We start from the raw sequence: 21,618 nt of genomic DNA on the forward strand, positions 1-21,618 counted from the left end.
AGAAAGGCCCCGGCCAGGTGGTCGGGATTGAACTCAGGACCGTCTTGCTGTGAGGCAACAGTGCTAATCTCCATGTCACCGTGCCCCATCCATTTAAACAGTAGCAGTAAAAACTCATGTCATTATTGGTCATATTCATGTTATGACTGACAGGATTTGTAAAGTTTCTCACAAGCTTTTACTGAAGGATAAATACAGGCTGCAGTACTTTTAAGATCCGGGTTTTGTTTGTTAAATTTCTCTTTTTCCACTGTCCTTGATCCTTTCATGTCCTAGGAGGTTCCCAATCATGGGTTTCGGCTAGGCATGAAGCTGGAAGCTGTTGATCTGATGGAACCAAGGCTGGTGTGTGTCGCCACGGTGACAAGGATTGTGCACCGCCTACTGAGGATCCACTTTGATGGTTGGGAAGACGAGTATGATCAGTGGGTGGACTGCGAGTCGCCTGACCTCTATCCAGTGGGCTGGTGTCAGCTAACAGGCTACCAGCTCCAACCGCCTGCCTCACAGAGTAATGCCATAATGCTGTTCATACTTCTTCCTCTAGTGTCTTAGTGCAAAACGTTTAGAGAATTATTAATATCAAGGATCAGACAAGATAGTAGGGCAGAGAATGGGATCACTACATGAGACAGTTATAATGAACTACAGTAGGTCACGAATAGCTGTCACTTGACCAAAAACTTTTGGGATCTGCCTCAGAGAAAATGGTTGAGCTTATCAAGTTTAAGAAAGGACATTACATCACGCAGCCATTGAATGTGCAAGGGGCTATTGCTGCATTTCCAGAGGAAGAATAGGTGTTTTCTTGCCAATATATAACTGAGAAATAGAGAATCGTTTGTTATCCCACAGACCACCTGTGCGGTTGAGTGTGCGCACATCTAGACCTGTAAACATTGTGAGGTAGGGATGTGCATATGTGTTTGTTTGTCTCATAGGGGTGTTTATAAACTGCCACCAATCAGGAATGCCTGCTTAGAATTTATAGATTTACAGTGAGCTTATTTCAGGTCTATTTCTCGTACTGCATTTATTTCAGCAGTTCAATTGATCATTACGTTTTGTTTTTTTCTGTTTGTTTGTTTTGTTTCAGTGGTGTTTGTCCTGACCACTGAGAGTTAGTAAGATACACAAGAAAAGACAGTAGAAAGAAAGCAATATAGAAAAAAGGGAAAAATACAGAAGACTATGCCTGAGAAAGCTGAAAAAGCAAATGGGTGACACGGCGAAAGGAGAGAAAAGATAAGGAACAAACTGGTGCTGTGAAAGTTGAGCAGTGGCTAAATGCTGGGCCTCTCCAGATGCAATTTGTTGATCTCTAAGATGATGTGGACCCAAAAGAGCAGTTTGTACTGAAAGAAATTTCTCAGATATAAGGAAATTAGCCCCGTGTATCTTGACCATGTCTTGCTCCACACACAAAAGCAAGGCAATTTTCTCTGCAGTCAACATAATGAAAACTAAATATCCTTCGCAGCCTTAATGTAAATCTTCAAATTAACCGTTCCTCTTCATATGTAGGTCTTTTAAAACATTCTCTTTTTGTTTTGACTGTTCAGTCACTGCAAACCACCTGGAACTAGAAGATAGTAATATGAGCATGTTGCTGTGGTGGCTGTCTCAAGTCTGCCACCTTGCAGTAGGATGACATCCTGAACTATCTTACCTAGGGCTCTTGAACTTCTCTCCAACCATAACCTATATCATTTGGAGAATGTTTGCGCATGTGCCTCTGCCTCACAACTGCCAAAAAGATAATTATGTATCCTGCCAAAGCTGGAAAAGGCTCCGGCCCCCCTCCTCGTCCCGCGACACTGAATTGGATAAGAGGAAGACAGTCGTATGGATGTGCTTTCCTCTCATTGTATGCTTGAATGTCCTTTCTTGTTTCTTTTTTAGGTAACAGAGAAATGTCCCAGTCTGTTCCCAAGCAGAAGAAAAAGGCCCAGCAGTATAAAGGCCAAAAGAAAAGTGAGTATTCCCTTCTTTAGCATCAGAGTTTCTCTGCTTTATCTACTTGTTCTCCTTTTTGTTATCAGCTATCTTAGTAAGGGGGCCCCTTACCCTAACCATTAAAAATGAATGCCTAACCCTTACCCTAAACCTAACCATAACCTAATTGTAACCCTGACACTAAAACCACATTTTGAGCCTCAAAAAGGCCTTCAAATATGTGAGGACCGGTGTGTGTGTGTGTGTGTGTGTGTGTGTCCTCACAAGTGACTGTTGGTTCTCACAAGTATAGTAGTAGTAGTAGAATGGAGATTTCGGTCCTCACAAAGATAGCTGAACAGGAACACACACACACACACACACACACACACACACACTCTGATTTAATGCAAAAAGGTCTATTAACACATAGTGAGTGAGAAAGGTGACTGAAGAAGAAATACTTAACACAGCATCCCCGGCAGCCTATTGCAGCATAACTAAAGGAGGATTCAGGGTCACCTGATCCAGCCCTAACTATATGCTTTAATCCTCTGGGGTCGACAGACGCGCCGGTGCGTCAAAATCACATGACCAATTTAAGATGACACAGCAACAAGATGCAGCGACACAGAGTCTCCAATTCAACTTGGTTCGGAAGTGCGGACTGCAAGGCACATACCAGTTTTTAAATTGTGTCGTTTGGCCACGTAAAACCAGAGTTATGATAAAAAATACACGCAATGTTTTTTTTCTGAACAAAACAGTGGTGTTTACAGCGAGAAGAAATGGTTAAAAACTGCATTTTCTAAGGACAGCGCTAGCAAACACTGCGCTTGCGAGTGAAAAAAGAAAAAACACCCCTTCCCTATTGGTGTTAAAGTTTACTGTGTCAGCCAATCAAAAAAATGATATGGCAACATGTGGCACTTGGTTTTTAGGAAGAGGGGGAAGTTTTAGGAGTGACACCTGCGAGAGAAAGCGGGCGAACGAAAGAGAGAGAGAGCGAGTTTTCATATGTGAGACATTAGTGACGTTTAGCGTGTTTGGAGGCTGTAGTTAGTGTGTAGTGTAGTAAATGTACAATTTCTATTTGCATTTCAAGTTATGAAAATGATTCGTTAAACATGTTTGTGGCTTTTACAATAAAAAATGTAATTAAAAAAAAAAAAGAATTTTCTCTGAATTTTTAAGCCTAGTCTTAAAGGTAGAGATGGTGTCTGTCTCCCAAATTAAATTTGGAAGCTGTTTCCACAGAAAAGGGGCATGAAAACTGAAGCCTCTGCCTCCCATTCTATTTTTAACCTCCTAGGACCTAGCAGGTTTACTTCAACTAACCCTGACTTTCTCCGCCTCTTTGTCGGAAACCTGACTGTAGGAAGTGTCAGACATGGCGTGCTCCTTCCTTGAAGAGCCAGTAGATGTTGAAGCCCAAATTCTCCGCAGAGCTCTCCACCGGGAGAGAGTGATTAGAGCGCGTTCGGACATTTTATCATTTCCTGATGATTTCCTGTGTGAACGTTACCGTTTTTCAGCACAATCTATAATTTATTTGAATAACATCCTCAGGCCTAATATTGCTCATGTGACACATCGCGGACATTCTCTCAGTTCTGTACATATTATTTGTATTGCACTTCAGTTTTTTGCAAACGGGAGCTTTCTGTATAATGGTGACGTTGAGCACGTTTCCAAGGCTACCGTCTGTCGGGCAGTCAGGAATGTTACAGTTGCACTGAAACGTCTCCTGTACTCGTTTGTGGTGTTCCCCGGTCATGGACCCACAAGATTTATCAAAGAGGGATGCCACAAAATTGCAGGTATCAGGATGAACGAAACTTAATTCATGATGTGGTGACACTTGAACTACTACTTAAATTTTACATTTATTTTCACGGTTCCCAGGCGTGATTGGCTGTACAGATGGCACTCACATTCCAATCATTGCTCCTTCAGTAAATGAAGGAGACTATGTGAACAGGAAGTCTTTCCACAGCATTAATGTACAGGTACATGGTTCCCTGTAGCATTTCAAACTAACAAATTATTTCATTATAGTAATGGATGCTAATTTGTGTTCTCTGCACTGTGAAGATCATATGTGATGCTACCAACATTATCACAAATGTGGAAGCCAACTGCTCAGCCTCTGTGAGTGGTGGTGGTGGAGGACCCCCACCTATTTTTCGGGCCTCCGCTTTTTTTCTGTTGGCTATAACGGGTCACATTTGAGCATACAGAGTAAGCAAATATGTACTTGTAACGTGCTCAGATAATTTCAATAAGTGCTTACAGAAAGAAAATTAATGTAGCCTCTAACTGCAATTGATTGACATCGGACAAACAGATCAAGCACTATGGCTCATAATACAATTACACCTTACCTGTTTGGACTATATTTTTATATTTCATTTTTACTTGCTGCCAGGAACGTTTGGGGCCTGTTGGGTTGCACCTGCGCTCAAATCACATCACAAAATAAAATGTATGAAATAAAAAATAAAATATAATAAAATAACGTGTTAAATGGGTGGAAATCCCTAGATCAATGTTTAAATTAACACTCACGCATTGACTCTGTCGGCTATGTTTTGCCATGCATTCTCTCTTTCTTTTGCAGCTGAGGCTGTGTTACTTTTTTCCCGCGGAATTTGCATGTTATCGGCATATGCTGCCATCAGAATTTCGGCCTCAAGCGCTGTAAGATACATTGTCCGCGCCTTCTTTCCCTCCGTCTCCATGGTGACTCGCTTAATCTGTGCTCCACTAATCAGGGCTTTATGTATCCTCGTGCGCGCGCTTAACTTGGGGTTAAAGCAACTCCGCGTTGACTGAACTAATTGTTATCAGCCTTTCTGAAACCGAATATTCCGAGTTGGACAGTTCGGGGTTACTCAACCCTGAGTATCGTTTTTCACTCTGAGTTTTCTAAACCGGCTTCCTGAAATAGGGCCCAGGGGCCCGTTCTTCGTACCTCGCTAAGTAAGTTAGCTGGATTTGATTGTTGACGATTTCGCATGATCCTGGATCGTTCGGTTCCCCGAAGCTCATCCGGGACTTGCTGTCATAGCAACATATCCGTAAGCGTAAACCTGCTCGGGAGCAGGTTTACTTTATGTAAACAGGATTAGATCGCGGCCACGCAGGTATGTCCGCTTCATTTATACGAAAGCAACAGCGATATTTTACCACTGTTTCACCATAAATAAATAACATCAATGTAACTAAAGATAATGCAGCACTTGATCCTTTTATTGATTCCATACAGATACATACAGGTCATTTCCTAAAAAAAGGGAAATGTACTATTAATCATTCTATTACTTCGTGTAATCAAGATGAGAGACCACGGCTATAAAAGCGAAGGTGGATTTGGGAAGTCTGTCGCAGCCATGTCCTGTCCGTATACGCGAGCCACCCATTGCGGAAGGTGCAAGATTGATAAGGAGAGTTTTCAGAATTCAGCGTATATTGCGGGATAGACAGGATCCTTTAGCTCAGCGCGACAGTGTGCTCATAGAGAGATATCGATATTCCCGTGAGGGTATTATTTACTTAACCAACTTGTTGACGAGGGGGTGCCGGACCACCACCTGTCTTTTGTTGCTTTGCCCTTTTCTTGGTTGCTGTTATGAACAAACAAACAGATTATTTCAGGGTCTCTTTTCAAGAGACGAAAACCAATATAAGTGATAAATATTACCATTCTGTAGAATATTCTAATATTTCACTTTTACTTGTTCCCATGTTCTAGTGGGTCCTGTCGTGGCTCTAATGTGAAAGAGGATATAATGTAATATAATATGATATAATGTAATATAAAATAATATAATAAATTTACCCTACCGCCTACTGGTGTTGGCCAGAGGGGCCGATGGCGCGATATGGCAGCCTGGCTTCTGTCAGTCTGCCCCAGGGCAGCTGTGGCTACAACCGTAGCTGCCTCCACCAGTGTGTGAATGTGAGAGTGGATGAATAGTGGCATTGTAAAGCGCTTTGGGTGCCTTGAAAAACGCTATATAAATCCAATCCATTATTATTATTATTATCATTATTATTATTATTATTATTATTATTATTAATAAATTACTTACGAGTTTAATTTGTCAGCAACTTTCTGCCAGCCCTCTCTCCTTGCTTTTGCAGCATTTGCAGTGTTCCCTTGCGTTTTAATTAAACTCTGAAACTCCTGAAATCCGTCAATCAAGAGTTCTTGCTCTGCTGCCGAAAAATACCGAGCGCGCTCCTTCGACATTTTCGCCGACCAATCAAAGGGTTGCCGATCAATGTTTCTACTATCGATGCGTAGCCCCTGTTAAGCCACCCGGTGATCTCACATTACTTCATCCAGCTGTACTAAGCGTCAACAACAGGTGTGTTCGAAGAACCGGAATAGGGAGCTCAAAGTTAGCGCGATGATTTGATCTTGGATGTGTCATTTGATCTTGGATGTAGTAAGCGAGGTACGAAGAACGGACCCCTGGTGTCCACATATGTGGACATCACATTTTGGGTTGTCTAGACAAAATACAAAATTTTGCTCTAAAGGGGCCTGATATCCACTTACGAGAATATTATACTGCCTCTGTTTTATCAAAATTTAAAACAAATGTCTTCACATGTGGCTCTAATTTTTCTTAGAAACAAATATTGGGTAAAAAATAAAAATAAAAAAAATCTGGTGATTCTTTCTTTTTACATTCATCGGGTCCCAATATGCCCAAATATCAAAGAGAAATTAAAATGCTTTCCATGGAAGAGTTCAGGTCTTAGGAGGTTAAATATCACAAGTAAGCCTGCAGACGTGCTCTAATGGGGTGATATAGTACTTTAAAGTCATTACGATAAGATGGGGGATGATTATTCAAGACCTTGTATGTGAGGAGCAGGATTTTGAATTCAGTTTGGATTTAACAGGGAGCCAATATAGGAGATATACGCTTTCTCTTTCTAGTCTAGGATGTCCTGATTATAACAAATTACAGTAGTCCAGGTTAGAGGTAATAAATGCATGACCTAGTTTTTCAGCGACACTCTAAGACAGGATATTTCTAATTTTAGAAATATTGCACAAATGGAAGAAAGCAGTCCTATATATTTTAGTATCCTTTTAAATACCATATTTCTAAGATTTTCAGGGCCGAGTACAATAAACTCAGTTTGATCTGAATTTAATTCAATTCAGTTTTATTTATATAGCGCCAAATCACAACAGTCGCCTCAAGGTGCTTTATATTGCACAGTAGATCCTACAATAATAGATATAGAGAAAAACCCAACAATCATATGACCCCCTATGAGCAAGCACTTTGGTGACAGTGGGAAGGAAAAACTCCCTTTTAACAGAAACCTCTGGCAGAACCCGGCTCAGGGAGGGGCGGGGCTATCTGCTGCAACTGGTTGGGGTGAGAGAAGGAAAACAGGATAAAGACATGCTGTGGAAGAGAGACAGAGATTAATAGCAGGTACGAATTTTAGAAGCAGAAAGTTAGAGGTCATCTAGGTCTTCGTGTCTTTAAGACAATTGTGCAGTTTAACTAATTGGTGTGTGTTATCTGGCTTCATGTATAGATCGAGTTGGGTGTCATTTGTATAGCAGTGAAAATATATCCTATGCCTTTAGCACTCACAGATCAGAGAGAGAGAGAGAGAGAGAGAGAGAGAGAGAGAGAGAGATTTAAAAAAGAAAAAAAATTAGGGGTGCAACGATACTCGTATCGATATTGAACCGTTCGATACAGTGCTTTCGGTTCGGTACGCATATGTATCGAACAATACAACATTTGTAATTTATTTGATCAACTTTCCTTCTGACGATGCTGTCTGTGTTGAGCGCTCAGTGGATCTGCGCTCGACAGTGCAGCCTAGGCGGAGCAGTCGAGTGCAGATTCACTGAGCGCAGGGCAAGCTAGCGAGACAGAAGCTAAGCTCCCGTTGCAACATGGCAAATTGAACCTCCCCAACCCTCATTCAGATCTGGCGTTTGGAACTATTTTGGTTTTCATGTGACGTACAGTGGGGCAAAAAAGTATTTAGTCAGCCACCGATTGTGCAAGTTCCCCCACTTAAAATGATGACAGAGGTCAGTAATTTGTACCAGAGGTACACTTCAACTGTGAGAGACAGAATGTGGAAAAAAAAATCCATGAATTCACATGGTAGGATTTGTAAAGAATTTATTCGTAAATTAGGGTGGAAAATAAGTATTTGGTCACCTCAAACAAGGAAAATCTCTGGCTCTCACAGACCTGTAACGTCTTCTGTAAGAAGCTTTTCTGTCCCCCACTCGTTACCTGTATGAATGGCACCTGTTTGAACTCATCTGTATAAAAGACACCTGTCCACAGCCTCAAACAGTCAGACTCCAAACTCCGCCATGGCCAAGACCAAAGAGTTTTCGAAGGACACCAGGAAAAGTATTGTAGACCTGCACCAGACTGGGAAGAGTGAATCTACAATAGGCAAGCAGCTTGGTGTGAAAAAATCAACTGTGGGAGCAATCATCAGAAAATGGAAGACATACAAGACCACTGATAATCTCCCTCGGTCTGTGGCTCCATACAAGATCTCATCCCGTGGGGTCAAAATGATCATGAGAACGGTGAGCAAAGATCCCAGAACCACACGGGGGGACCTGGTGAATGACCTGCAGAGAGCTGGGACCAAAGTAACAAAGGTCACCATCAGTAACACACTACAACGGCAGGGAATCAAATCCCGCAGTGCCAGACGTGTTCCGCTGCTGAAGCCAGTGCATGTCCAGGCCCGTCTGAAGTTTGCCAGAGAGCACATGGATGATACAGCAGAGGATTGGGAGAATGTCATGTGGTCAGATGAAACCAAAGTAGAACTTTTTGGTATAAACTCAACTCGTCGTGTTTGGAGGACAAAGAATACTGAGTTGCACCCCAAGAACACCATACCTACTGTGAAGCATGGGGGTGGAAACATCATGCTATGGGGCTGTTTTTCTGCCAAGGGGACAGGACGACTGATCCGTGTTAAGGACAGAATGAATGGGGCCATGTATCGTGAGATTTTGAGCCAAAACCTCCTTCCATCAGTGAGAACTTTGAAGATGAAACGAGGCTGGGTCTTCCAACATGACAATGATCCAAAACACACCGCCCGGGCAACAAAGGAGTGGCTCCGTAAGAAGCATTTGAAAGTCCTGGAGTGGCCTAGCCAGTCTCCAGACCTCAACCCCATAGAAAATCTGTGGCGGGAGTTGAAAGTCCGTGTTGCTCGGCGACAGCCCCAAAACATCACTGCTCTCGAGAAGATCTGCATGGAGGAATGGGCCAAAATACCAGCTACTGTGTGTGCAAACCTGGTAAAGACCTATAGTAAACGTTTGACCTCTGTTATTGCCAACAAAGGTTATGTTACATGTTAGTATTGAGTTGTATTTTTGTTATTGACCAAATACTTATTTTCCAAGTGCAAAGACAAGTGGAAGCAGACGCAAAACAACAAGCACGCATGCTACAAACTTTACCCGAGTCATTTAGACAGCCGTTAGCACAGGATTCTCCTTATGGGGACCTGATATGTTTAATATGCTGCTGAGAGTATACTCCAGAAGAAGTGTATAGTATAGCTTTTATTTTGGAAAGAGACATTTCTCTGTAATAAACTCTCTTTTCCAAAGATGAGTGACGTCCCGGGGCTAGCGATTTTTTTTTTTCCAGTCGGGTTACCAAAATCTATCTCTTCCCTGCCCGTCGGGCTATCGCAGGAAGGAAAAATATATGTCAATGCTTTTGCATTCTTTCGGAAATGTAGCTGGGTAATTATGTCATTGGCATCGGTGAGCTACTGTCAATATGTGACATATTGAAATTGAGTTTGAATTTGCGCTTGTTTTTTGCTTTCACTTTGCAATCGCGCGAACTGTGTATAGAGAGCGACAGCACTGATCTGTGAGTGATGATAATTTGTGCACCAATTCCTCTGACATCGTCTTATTAATCGTTAGCTTACTATGCAAACATGACAAGTGAAATCTCCCGCAGCTTAAACATGTGAGAGGTTGATCGCGCAGAGAATCGCTGAGCTTATGTGAGTGCGTGTGTAAAAGCAGCAGGATATATATTTTAGTTCTGCTGAGCCAAATAAGACAGGTCAGGGTGAAGAAGTGACAGCCAAAGAAAAGCTTACCACAAAACGGAGAAGTTATGACAAATCAGACTATAAGGCAAAAAGAAAGTGCAGCTTTATGGTTTCATGGACAAAAGAATTTCTGTGGCTGCAATATGACGAGCTAAATAACCAGGGCTGCACATAAGTGGTCTGCAGGTGCGCATTCGCTGTCAAAATAAAAAACGCACACAAGATAAGAAGTTGCAACATGTGTTTGCATACATAAGATTTTCAGGAGGAGGACAGACATTTGTTTAGAACTCTTAAAGATATCGAAGAAGCTCCTTTAAGCAATTACTGTGATATTCCTCCACCTCCAAAGAAATGTCAGGAGTCCAAACCACAAAAGAAGCACGTATTCTCAGAAAAGTAGTTGCAGGAGGTGAGCTGGCTTCAAACAAATGATGAACGCACAGAGATGTGGTGCGGAATGTGCCGTGAAAATTTAATAAATGACAAAATCAAAAAGGCATGAACATTTTTTTTTATTTTTTTTTTGTGTATCGAAAACATATCGAACTGTGACACCAAAGTAGCGAACCAAACCGTGAATTTTGTGTATCGGTGCAACGATACACAAAATTCACGGTTTGGTTCGGTCACGGTTCGATATTTTTTTCGATACATGCCCTTTTAATTTGTCATTTATCAAAATTAGAAATATATATTTTAACTCAAAAGTACAGTTTTTAAATTTAATGTTGCTGAAACAAAAAAGTAATAAAAAAAAAATATATATATATATATATATATCTGATTGAGGAATCACTCATCTTTGGAAAAGAGAGTTTATTACAGAGAAATGTCTCTTTCCAAAATAAAAGCTATACTATCCGCTTCTTCTGGGCTATATTCTCAGCAGCATATTAAACATAACAGGTCCCCATAAGGAGAATCCTGTGCTAACGGCTGTCTAAATGACTCGGGTAAAGTTTGTAGCATGCGTGCTTGTTGTTTTGCGTCTGCTTCCACTTGTCTTTGCACTTGGATGATGTCGACGTAAATGTGCAGTCATATTCGTTGTGTTCCCACTAGTCCTGTCAGCGTTAATCTGAAATGACGTTAATGCCACAACACGGCAAATCTCCGTTAACGAGCTACCGCGGATCGCCCCGTGTGTGGGGCTGGACGGCCAACACCATAACGAGCAAACTACGCTAACGCACTAGTTCCCACCCATGTAATTGAGCATTGCGTGGCACATCCGACATACTGTTTTACTTTAGTCCATGACGCGCTTACCTTCAGGGTCATACGTCACATGAAAACCAAAATCCAAACGCCAGATCTGAATGAGGGTTGGGGAGGTTCAATTTGCCATGTTGCAACGGGAGCTTAGCTTCTGTCTCGCTAGCTTGCCCTGCGCTCAGTGAATCTGCACTCGACTGCTCCGCCTAGGCTGCACTGTCGAGCGCAGATCCACTGAGCGCTCAACACAGACAGCATCGTCAGAAGGAAAGTTGATCAAATAAATTACAAATGTTGTATTGTTCGATACATATGCGTACCGAACCGAAAGCACTGTACCGAACAGTTCAATATCGATACGAATATCGTTGCACCCCTAATATATATGTCTATACCGTGTGTGTGTGTGTGTGTGTGTGTGTGTGTGTGTGTGTGTGTGTGTGTGTGTGTGTGTGTGTGTGTTTTGTTTTTATGGACATGAAGTCTGCCAATAAAGATTGAATTTGATGATGCTGCCTAAGGGAAGCATGTATAATGTAAACAGAATTGGTCCTAGCACTGAACCCTGTGGGACTCCATGATTAACCTCATTGTGTGAAGAGGACTCTCCATTTACATGCACAAATTGGAGTCTATTACATAGATATGATTCAAATCTAAAGCATGATGTAATCACTGTAATAGGATATTATGGTCGACAGTATCAAACATGCTTCACTGAGGTCAAGCAGTGTTTGACAACTACTCTACTCAACTTGAATTTTTGAGATGAAAGGAAGGTTGGAGATTGGCCTATAATTAGGTAAGACAGGTGGGTCAAGAGATGGCTTTTTAAGTAACTGTTTAACTACAGCCAGTTTGAAGGCCTGTGGTACATAGCAAGGAATGGGTTCTAAAAGTCACATGGATGGTTCGGAAGTAATTACTGAAGTTAACTTAGAAGAGTCAATGGGAGAAAAAGACTTTAAATAAATATCAATGGTACTAAAAGCATCTGTAGAAAATGTTATGCCTGTGAGACAGTAATGAGTAATTTTTTCTCCAATGATTAAAATTTTATTTATGAAGAAATTCATGAAATCGTTACTTAACGTTAATGGAATGGTTGGCTCAACAGAGCTCTGACTTTTTGTTACCCTGGCTACAGAGCTGAAGAGAAACCTGGGGTTGTTCTTATTTTCTTCAATCAGTGATAAATAGTTGATTGGCTAAATGATCTTCTAGATTTGTGACACGCTATTTCCTCTCCAGCTTACGAGTTATCTGCTTTAGGCTACGTGTTTGAGAATTATACCATGGAGTCAGGTACTTCGGATTTGAGACTCTCTTTTTCACAAGTGCTACAGTATCCACAGTCATAATTATTAAAATTATTAAAAAGATAATCGACCTGTGTTAAGTAGTGTTTAGGTAGCTGCTCTGCTCTGTGTTGGTACAGGGCATTGAAAACGATAACAGCGGATGAATTATATTCTTAAACTTAGTTACAGCACTTTCAGAAAGGCATCTATTGTGATGAAATCTACTCCCTACTGCTGTGTAATCAATTATTGTAAGTTTAAATGTTATCAGGAAATGATCAAACTAGAGACGGATTTCAGGAAACACTGTTAAATGTTCAGTTTCTATGCCGTATGTTAAAACAAGATCTAGAGAGTGATTAAAGTGGTGGGTGGGTTCTTTTACATTTTTAGAGAAGCCAATTGAGTCTAATAACAGATTAAATGCCATGTTGAGGCTGTCATTTTTAGCATCTACATGGATGTTAAAAATCATCCACAATAATTATTTTATCTGAGCTCAGAACTAAATCAGATATAAAGTCTGAGAAATCAGACAGAAACTCAGTGTAAGGCTTAGGTAGACGATAGATGATAACAAGTAAGACTGTTTTTTGAGTTTTACAGCTGGGGTGGACAAGGCTGAGCATCAGTCTTTCAAATGAGTTAAAACTCTCAGTCTTGAAGATTGCTGCCACACCTCCCCCTCGGCCTGTGCCTCGAGGTTTCTGATCGTTACTATGACTCGGGGGGTGTTGATTCATTCAAACTAACATAATCATCCTGCTGTAACCAGGTTTCTGTAAGTCAAAGTAAATTGATTTATTGATAAATTACTAACTCATGTACTAACAGAGACTTGGAAGAGAGAGACCTAATATTTAATAATCCACATTTCACTGTTTTACTCTCCAGTGCTGTTTAGAATACTGTATTGTTCTTTCTTTGTTTTTTTATGTTTAAAAAATGTTGTTTAAATGTTGTTGTTATCTTTAAATGTTGTTTTGGCTGATTTGTTGTTTGGTTTTTTGTTTTTGTTTTTTGCCTGTTTGGGAGCTGACATAGCCTCTAAGGGGATGGGGTTTTGGGGGGATAACAGGAGGAGAGAAGCTGCAGAGAGGCGTGTAAGACTGTAACTCTGCTTCCTGGTCCCAGCTCCAGATAGTCACGTTTTGGTGGGTTAAATTTGGATGGAGCAGCTCTTATTTCTACAAATCTGGCAGGGAGGATGCCATCTCTCCTAACAAGACCAGGTTTCCACCTGAAAGTTTCCCAATTGTCTGTAAATCTTGATGTCTTGATATCTTTTTGGACAGCCAGCACTGGACATTATTTTGTCAAAGTTATACACCGATTCAATATTAATTTTACTGATCTCTGACTGACATAACCGGGTGTCATTACTACCGACGTGAATTATAATTTTACTGAATGTACGTTCACTCTTAGGCAGCAGTTTTAAATTTCCCTCAATGTCACCTGTTCTGGCCCCTAGAAGACCATTACTATGGTTGCTGATGTCTCTCGCTTCACATGTTTAAGAACAGAATCGCCACTTTCAAGATTTTGATCTCTGGTGGGTGTGTTGCAGAGTGGAGAAAAAGCAGTTTGACACATGAACAGGTTGGTGGTGTACCTGGGGCTTCTGTTTAAGACTGTGCTTCCTCATCACCGTCACCCAGCCATCCTGTTTTCCCCTCTGCTTGGGGAGAGCGAACTACACTACACTACCTTCGGCTGCACCAGCTACAGGGGCTGGGCTAGCTAAAGGTATTTCAAGGGTGCAAAACAGTCTCCAATTCAGTGATCCTGGCCTGGCAAATAGGCTATATTTATTTTAAGAATAATTATTACTAAAGGAGGTCAAGGAATAACTGATCATCTGACACAATGAGTGGGAAAGTGTAGGTGGGACAGGTGAAGAGGCCCTGCTGTTAAGTCGGCTGCGAGCTAAGCTGGGGAATCCCTAAAGACACAGTGAGTTTGCTTCGGATGAAGCATGTGACGATTACACTATGAAATAAGACGTTATCTATAAGTTTTTAATTAAATCGCTACACAAAAACACCACTATGTGTTGGACCAGGAAGCGATACTCTACTGCAGGAAGTGCGAACACCAAGTGACCCAAAGGAATTGAGATATTGTGTAAAATATTGTTCATAACTTTAAGCTTTAATACAGTCTCACCAGGTAAGTTCTCTAACTCCCCTCCCACACCCCAAAAATTGTCATGAATTAGTTAGAGAAGCACCTGCTTTTTTTCTTTCTTTTTTTTAATACAAGGCTTTGAACATGTTTATTTCTGCTGTAGATTTTACATTTTTATGGAAGTCTATGGGGATTGACTTCCTTTTGGAGTTTGCTTCAAGTAGTTGTTTGAGAAACTGCAGATTTTGGCAAATCAGCAATATCAGCACTGGATACTCTTCAAGTATGGCTTTGCCATACTTCATGGATGCTCAGATGGAACACGAAAAGTTATTATTTTAAATACTGACAGTTCCTGTAGCATTCATCTTGGTTTACCGTGGATTCATAATTATGTCATATGTCACAACCATGATAAATCATAGTCACAAGCAAATTATAATTATTGTTTCACTCCCACATAGTCTTTACAAGCCCTTGCATGTAGGGCACAGGGATGTTATCCTATGGGAAATTTGTCTGAGAGCAGAGTCACCTTAGTTATTGTTAATTCATAAACTTTAATTTCAGCTCCCGCTTCATGCAGTGTTAAATTTGTGCACCAGGACTTCTGTTGTGCAACTATGAAATACTATAATTTGCTTGTGATTATGTATTATATGGCTTGCCACATATGGCATAAATATAATATCATGCTAATTGTACATCTGCTTACTTGTGTCTAGCACTCAGAGTACAGCTTACCAGGGGCTTATTCAGATGGGCATATCAGTGTTAGCAGAAAGGAATGATCAGACAGCAGGTTTTATTTAACTTCATAGTGCTAAGTCATCTAAACGTAAAGTCATCCCATATTTGTAATGAGCCCCCTGGTAGCTTACCCGCATCTGGCTTGGTGTTTAGAGAGGAAGATTCCTGTTGGTCGACGGCCCTTCAGTCAGGCAGGCAGGAGGAGGAGCAGCTTCTCAGGGGACGAAGAGCAGAGTCCACCCCCTTACCCTGCCCAGGGGCCAGCTCGGCCCAGACCCCGCACCCATTTCCACCTAACCCACAAATCAGGTAATGGCACTCTTTTAAAAACAAAACCAGCACTGCACTGCAAGTATCCTGGGTTGTTTTCGTGTGTGTGTGTGGGGGGGGGTGTATGAAGGACTGTCTATGAAGACAGTCCTGGTCACCAGGCTACACTGTGGGGCTGGAAGCTGCTGATTCAATCAACCTTTCTCTGTTCGTTATCAACATGAATATTTCATGTCAGTAAAGAGTAGAGTGGTGCTTTACAGTAGGGACTGGGTCATTTATTTTGATGCCTGTCAGGTGGTTTTAAAATTAACTTCCGAAGCAAAGGCTCCTTGCATTTTTGTTCAAAGTGCATGAACACAAGGGGCTCATCTTTGCTACTCTTCTCTTCTGCATTCTGTTCCTGCCTCTAGAGTCTCTCCTGCGAATGAAAGAGGAGACCGCTGAAGTGGATGAATTCACCTTCTCGCAGGGCACCTCAGACCAAGAGAGCAATGGCTCGGGCAGTTACTACATTAGACAGGAACCCTGATGTGACAAAATCGAGGAGGAGGAAACCACAAAAGGACATCTCTGGAAACACCAAACCAACAATCAGGAATGGGGAGAGTCAAACTCACCTGAGAGGATACTTGAAGAGTGATGCCACAGGCCACCTGTAATGTCAGCACATGAGGAATAACATTCCTCAACATCACTTAAAACGATTTTCTAACCTTGTAGGGGTGTGTCCACATAATCACTCAGAAAGTCCTGTCTAATCATAGAAAGCACCCAGAGTCAGGCCTGGGTCATAGATGTTTGGGCATTCTCTTTCTACGACCTGCAGCTTTTTCTCCCTTTCTTTGGCTATCTGAACCAGATGAGCTATTTGGATGATTTTATGTCTTGCAAGCCCATCCAGCCTCAGCCATAATGTGGGCCACATACAGAGACCTGGAGAAACTGTGACAACAATTTATTGAGCCAGGTCTTTAGGTTTTCTTGCGTTTGTTGTATGGGAAGGGGGGGGGGTTGTTGGTGGTGGGGGTTTTTTGTTTATTTTTTTTTGTTTTTGTATGAAAATGTCAGAGTCAGCCGTTTAGCAGCTGCATGAGCAAAGTAAGGCTGTCAGAAAGATGAGCAGAGTTGTGTATATTTTTGCAGTATTGCCAGGTGGACTTTAATTTTAATAATAGTACTTGAATTTTTCCTTATTTCATTTTGTTTTGATTTTCAGGTTGATTTTTTTTATGTCCTTTTTTCATGTTTTGGTGGCTGTTTGAGTAACGTGTTGTTTTATAAAGTGACTATTCACTAGTAAGTGTAGGCCTATTCAGATAGAGCTACACAAAGAGTTCTTGCCATGCTGCTCAGCATTAATGATGGTCGTTCCCTCCTTTTGTTCTTTTTCCTTATAGTATTGAACAGAAGATTTCCACAGCTACATTTATTCCTCATTTAGTTATTACAGAACCAAAATCTGTTGCTCTTTTTTTTTTCCAGACTCAACAAAATGATGACCAGTTTGACAGAGTCCATTACAAAAGTAGTTTTATAATAGATTCTTTTTCAATGTCCTACTAATCTTATTATTATTATTATTATTATTAACCTTTCACTAACTTTGCAATGTTTTAAACTAAGAAGTCTTTTTGAGCCCATTTGAGAAGCCAAGTTCTTCATTGACCTTTTAGGGTATCTTATCACTTATTTTTTGTTAGTAGATTTTCTTTTTTTTATCCACATTTACAGGGTTTTCCCACTTTCTGGTGCAGCTTTATACAAAAACACATCTTATGCAGCTGTTGCTTTTTTTTTTTTTTTTTTTTTTTTTTTTTTTTATATTAACAAACAAAAACACTTTTTTCACATTCCACTGAGCTTGTATAGACAATATATAAAATATGGACATGGCTACCACGAACCATTGGTTTTCAATTTTTAACTGTCAACATTTAAGTTTTGACCCTTTTTGTTTTGTTTCTTGGAGCCAGAAATGAACATAATTGAACAACAGGTGGCTAAGTTACCAGCAAATGCTAGCTAGGTGGTTAGCAGCCACATACCGCCTAATTACTGCTAATAAAACACTCAGGTTTTCACTCACCAAGGGTGAAGCACAAACATCTTGAATGTTATTTTCCACCAGCAGGGCTGATAATTTGTCAGATAAATAGATGCCAAAAGGCATCAACAACACAAGTATAGTCCAGAAGTCTAGTTCAGTGACGCCAGTTAATGGAGGTGTGGCCTGTTGCCAGCCACACCACAGCTGCCTGTGGTAGTGTGTCTCACACCACAACTTGGCCATATACTGGGATATAAGCACATTTTTCTTTTAATGCTGTAAAGCTGAACATTGTATGTAGGGGTTATGACTTGCTTTTGGAGCTAAGCTTGAGTTTTTGGTCCTGCAGTACCTCTGTGAATGAGCAGTTGTTGAAGCAGTTATCACTGGGGTAGCTTCAGATTCTGTGTGCTGTACTGATAAAAAAAGGATTACTGAAGCTGTGGAAATGAAAATGGCTTTTTTTGTTTGTTTGGTTTTTTTTTTTTAAAAAGAAAAAGAAAAAAAAAAGCTCCACATTTTGATGATATGAGAATATTTCAGAAGAAACAGGAAGTGTAAGTAAGCAGCAGGTCGCAAAGATAGGATATGATGACATGTCCCCACTGCCCGGCCATACAATATGCTTTGAGCTTTACTCTCTGATTGTAGCTGCTGTAAAAGATGAACTTCAGTCTTATCAGAGACTTGTCTTATCACTTGGTCCCTGGACATAATCATAATAATCTTGGTATTCTGTTAAAGGTTTATCAATATACATGTCATGTCCTTTTTCTTTTGATTTCAGTTGTAATTTTACCCAAATCTGCATCTGCAGTGTGCCACAATTATATTCAATCTATTATTTAATTTTTAAAAAATAATATGCAATACAGAAAATCTTGAAAGGAAAAAAAAATTTCCTTATTCTGAAGAAATGTAACGTATGACATAATGAAATGGGAATTATAGAATTCATTGAGTAGTAGTAGTAGTAGTATTAAATACATATGAATCACTTAAAAATATTAAATGCATACAAAAGTTTATTAGAAAATTACATTTTAAATGCCCCACCAACCCTAATCTGCTGGATAGAAAGTTAAGGAGGTAGATGGCAGAAATGTAAATTCACTTCATGGCTGTTGTTGGTTTATTCTTTAGTTAATGGAATATGATTAAATACTGTATGTGGCATACTTGAGACTACATACTCCATTTAGTTTCTGTCACTCAATATAGGTGGCTGGACTCCCATGTTAAGACAAAGTGGGAGAATCTACCTTGGTTACAGCAAACTTATAACCAAACAGGTCTTCAAGTAATATGCAAAATGTTTGTAGGGTTTGTGTGTGTGGGTGTGCGTACGAGTGATAAAGCCATGTATGCAAGCTAGTTTATGATTCATCTGAGCCACAGAATGACAGGTTGTTCTTGATAATTAAACAATGCACTGCTTTTCCTATCGTCTCTGAAGGCAGCATTCACATAGCATAGTGGCATAAAAACATATATTGTATGTAAATACATATATTTATACTCCACCACTGTGATGGAATCAAACAAAGAAATCATCTTTAGCCAGAAAATGGAAAAGACAACAGACCACCTTTGATTATTCTTAGAGCTCGATTTTTGCAACCGTTTATCTACTACCTCCTGATGCTAGCTATGTTTAGCTAAAGCGAGAGCATGAAATAGACTATTGCAGTGTGTTGGCTTATGCAAATGGAAAAAAATCAACAACCTGAAAATAATCCACTTGAAGGCTAGACTTCAAACGTGGAATAATATTATTGCAACACATGAGGAAGTCTTCTATTTTGAATGTAATGCAATATTAATAGATCCAATCTTATTTTGCTATACTAAGTAAAATTTATAGCGCCTGCAAATTTCACGATCACTACACTGTTATCATTAGCATGTAAGAAAAATTAACAATAGGGTGTTGTATAACTGTGACTTTTATGGTCAAAGGGTTTAAAAAGAATGCTCACTTTATGGCCAAAGGATGCTTTTAAATGCAGAGAATCTGTAAACTTCTCAGTAAAGGTAAACTAACAAGTTTCAGATTCAAAGATTCAATTGAATGGTTCAATTCTCAGGAAGTTTTGATCCTTTGTAAAGGTTGTGTGAATCAGCAGGGTTTGAAAACCCCAAAGGCATTTTGATCTTGTAGATTTATTGTATGGAAGCAAACAAGGTTTTAAAACGACAGATTTTGAAGCAGGTCGTGATATTTGAACGCTGAAGCCTCCCCAGAATTGTGATTCTGATTTGTGATGGCATATTTAGTACATTTTTTAATTTATTTCAGAATTTTCAAGAAACAGAACTGTCAAAACTTACTTCCCAGAAATTAAAAATTCATGTAAAACATAAAAATGGAGGGGCATAAATTTATGTTAATTGACATAACAGAAATTTGCATCTCCAGCATCATAAAAGTATGTAAATGTTTTTTTTTGTTTGATTCCCCCCCCTGTCAGTCATAGATCCCATTGTTGCTTAATTACAGAATGTCTTTTGAGAGCAATAGTCAAACCTTTTGGACTTACATATACACATATAAAAATAACACACACACACAATAAATATATATATGAATGAGGAAGACTGTTGCTAAAAGATCATCATCACTATCCTTTAAAATGATAGTTAAATATCAACATTTGGTATTAAGCTGTGTTTAAAAACAAAATTCATTTAAGAATTAAGTTATGATTCCTTAATTAGAACTCTTTTGCTTCCGAACACTCAAGATGAACCATTCTGCATTCATGTTTAAGTTCATCTCCTGAGATTTGAAAACAATTGTTTTAAAAGGAAAACAATTGTTTTCCTTTTAAGAGAAACTTGTACAAGAAATGCAAAGGTTTTTGATTGTGAAACAATAAATGATTGTCTTACAATAAGTGCAAGACTCATTGACATGAGCCCTTTGAGAAGGTGCTCATGTTCCTGTAATGTATGAAGGCAAAAGGAAACATTAAAATACCTGATCAGCAAAACGTATTTGTACAAAAACAAAATGACTGTTCTGTTTCTGGCCTCCTTTAGATTAAACCCCAAGTAATCAAATGTTATTTCAGATCTCCAGTTCCTAATATTTTCTTGTAGAAAATGTACTTTTTGATTTACCTTCTTTCCTAATGCTCCATCCACAGTTGCTTATATATTTAAAGATTTTGAATCTCAGTAGCTTGAGATGAAAGCAGGTTGATGATTTTGATTTTGGTGGCACGTAACAGTAATAATAAAAATGTTACTCTACCAAAACAGTAATAGTGAGAACAATATGTCATAATATCAGGAATAACATTACCTGATAACAATTTATATTATTTCATTTTCCAAGTAAGACAAACGTGACAAATGCCAAGTCAGAATTTTCCTAATTTTGGTGTTAAGCCAAAATTGAAACAAAATAAAATCAGACTTGCAGCTTTATTGCGTTTGCTGAATATTTGTGTAATCCAGTTTTGTTTTTGCCTTTTCCTGGCACTGATAGCCTTCCATAGAAACCGTTTGGTTATGGAGGTCTTGCAGCTGATCTGGTTCTTCTAGATGAGAATAATTAGGTAAATGCTGAAGTTGTTTTGTTTTGATCCTCTTTCCTGGCTTCTAACACGGGTCTTTTGTATGCGATCACTTCCCCTCCTGATTATATTGTGGTGCTGTGTGTGTGTGTGTGTGTGTGTGTGTGTGTGTGTGTGTGTGTATATATATATATATATATATATATATATATATATATATGGGGAGAGAGATTGTCTGGTAAATTGAGTTATAGTGAAAAATTTATTTTCGATACAAATTGAGGTGGGGGGAGGGAGTATCTGTCAGTTATAAATCTATTGATATTAACAA

At 39.7% G+C, this 21,618-nt stretch overlaps 1 protein-coding gene across 1 annotated transcript in view; it reads left to right on the forward strand.

The window, feature by feature from the left end:
- mbtd1 (mbt domain containing 1) overlaps positions 1 to 17,540 on the forward strand; it is a 35,585-nt gene extending 18,045 nt beyond the window's left edge. Inside the window, exons 14-17 of the mRNA XM_080873278.1 lie at positions 277 to 511; positions 1,903 to 1,974; positions 15,600 to 15,755; positions 16,130 to 17,540. Of these exons, the coding sequence (XP_080729404.1) occupies positions 277 to 511; positions 1,903 to 1,974; positions 15,600 to 15,755; positions 16,130 to 16,248 (582 nt within the window). The 3' untranslated portion in view covers positions 16,249 to 17,540. The remainder of the gene's footprint in view (positions 1 to 276; positions 512 to 1,902; positions 1,975 to 15,599; positions 15,756 to 16,129) is intronic.
- Positions 17,541 to 21,618: the final 4,078 nt, after the last annotated feature.

This window comes from Rhamphochromis sp. 'chilingali', assembly GCF_963969265.1.
Source record: "Rhamphochromis sp. 'chilingali' genome assembly, chromosome: 22".
NCBI classification, from domain to species: Eukaryota; Metazoa; Chordata; class Actinopteri; order Cichliformes; family Cichlidae; genus Rhamphochromis; species Rhamphochromis sp. 'chilingali'.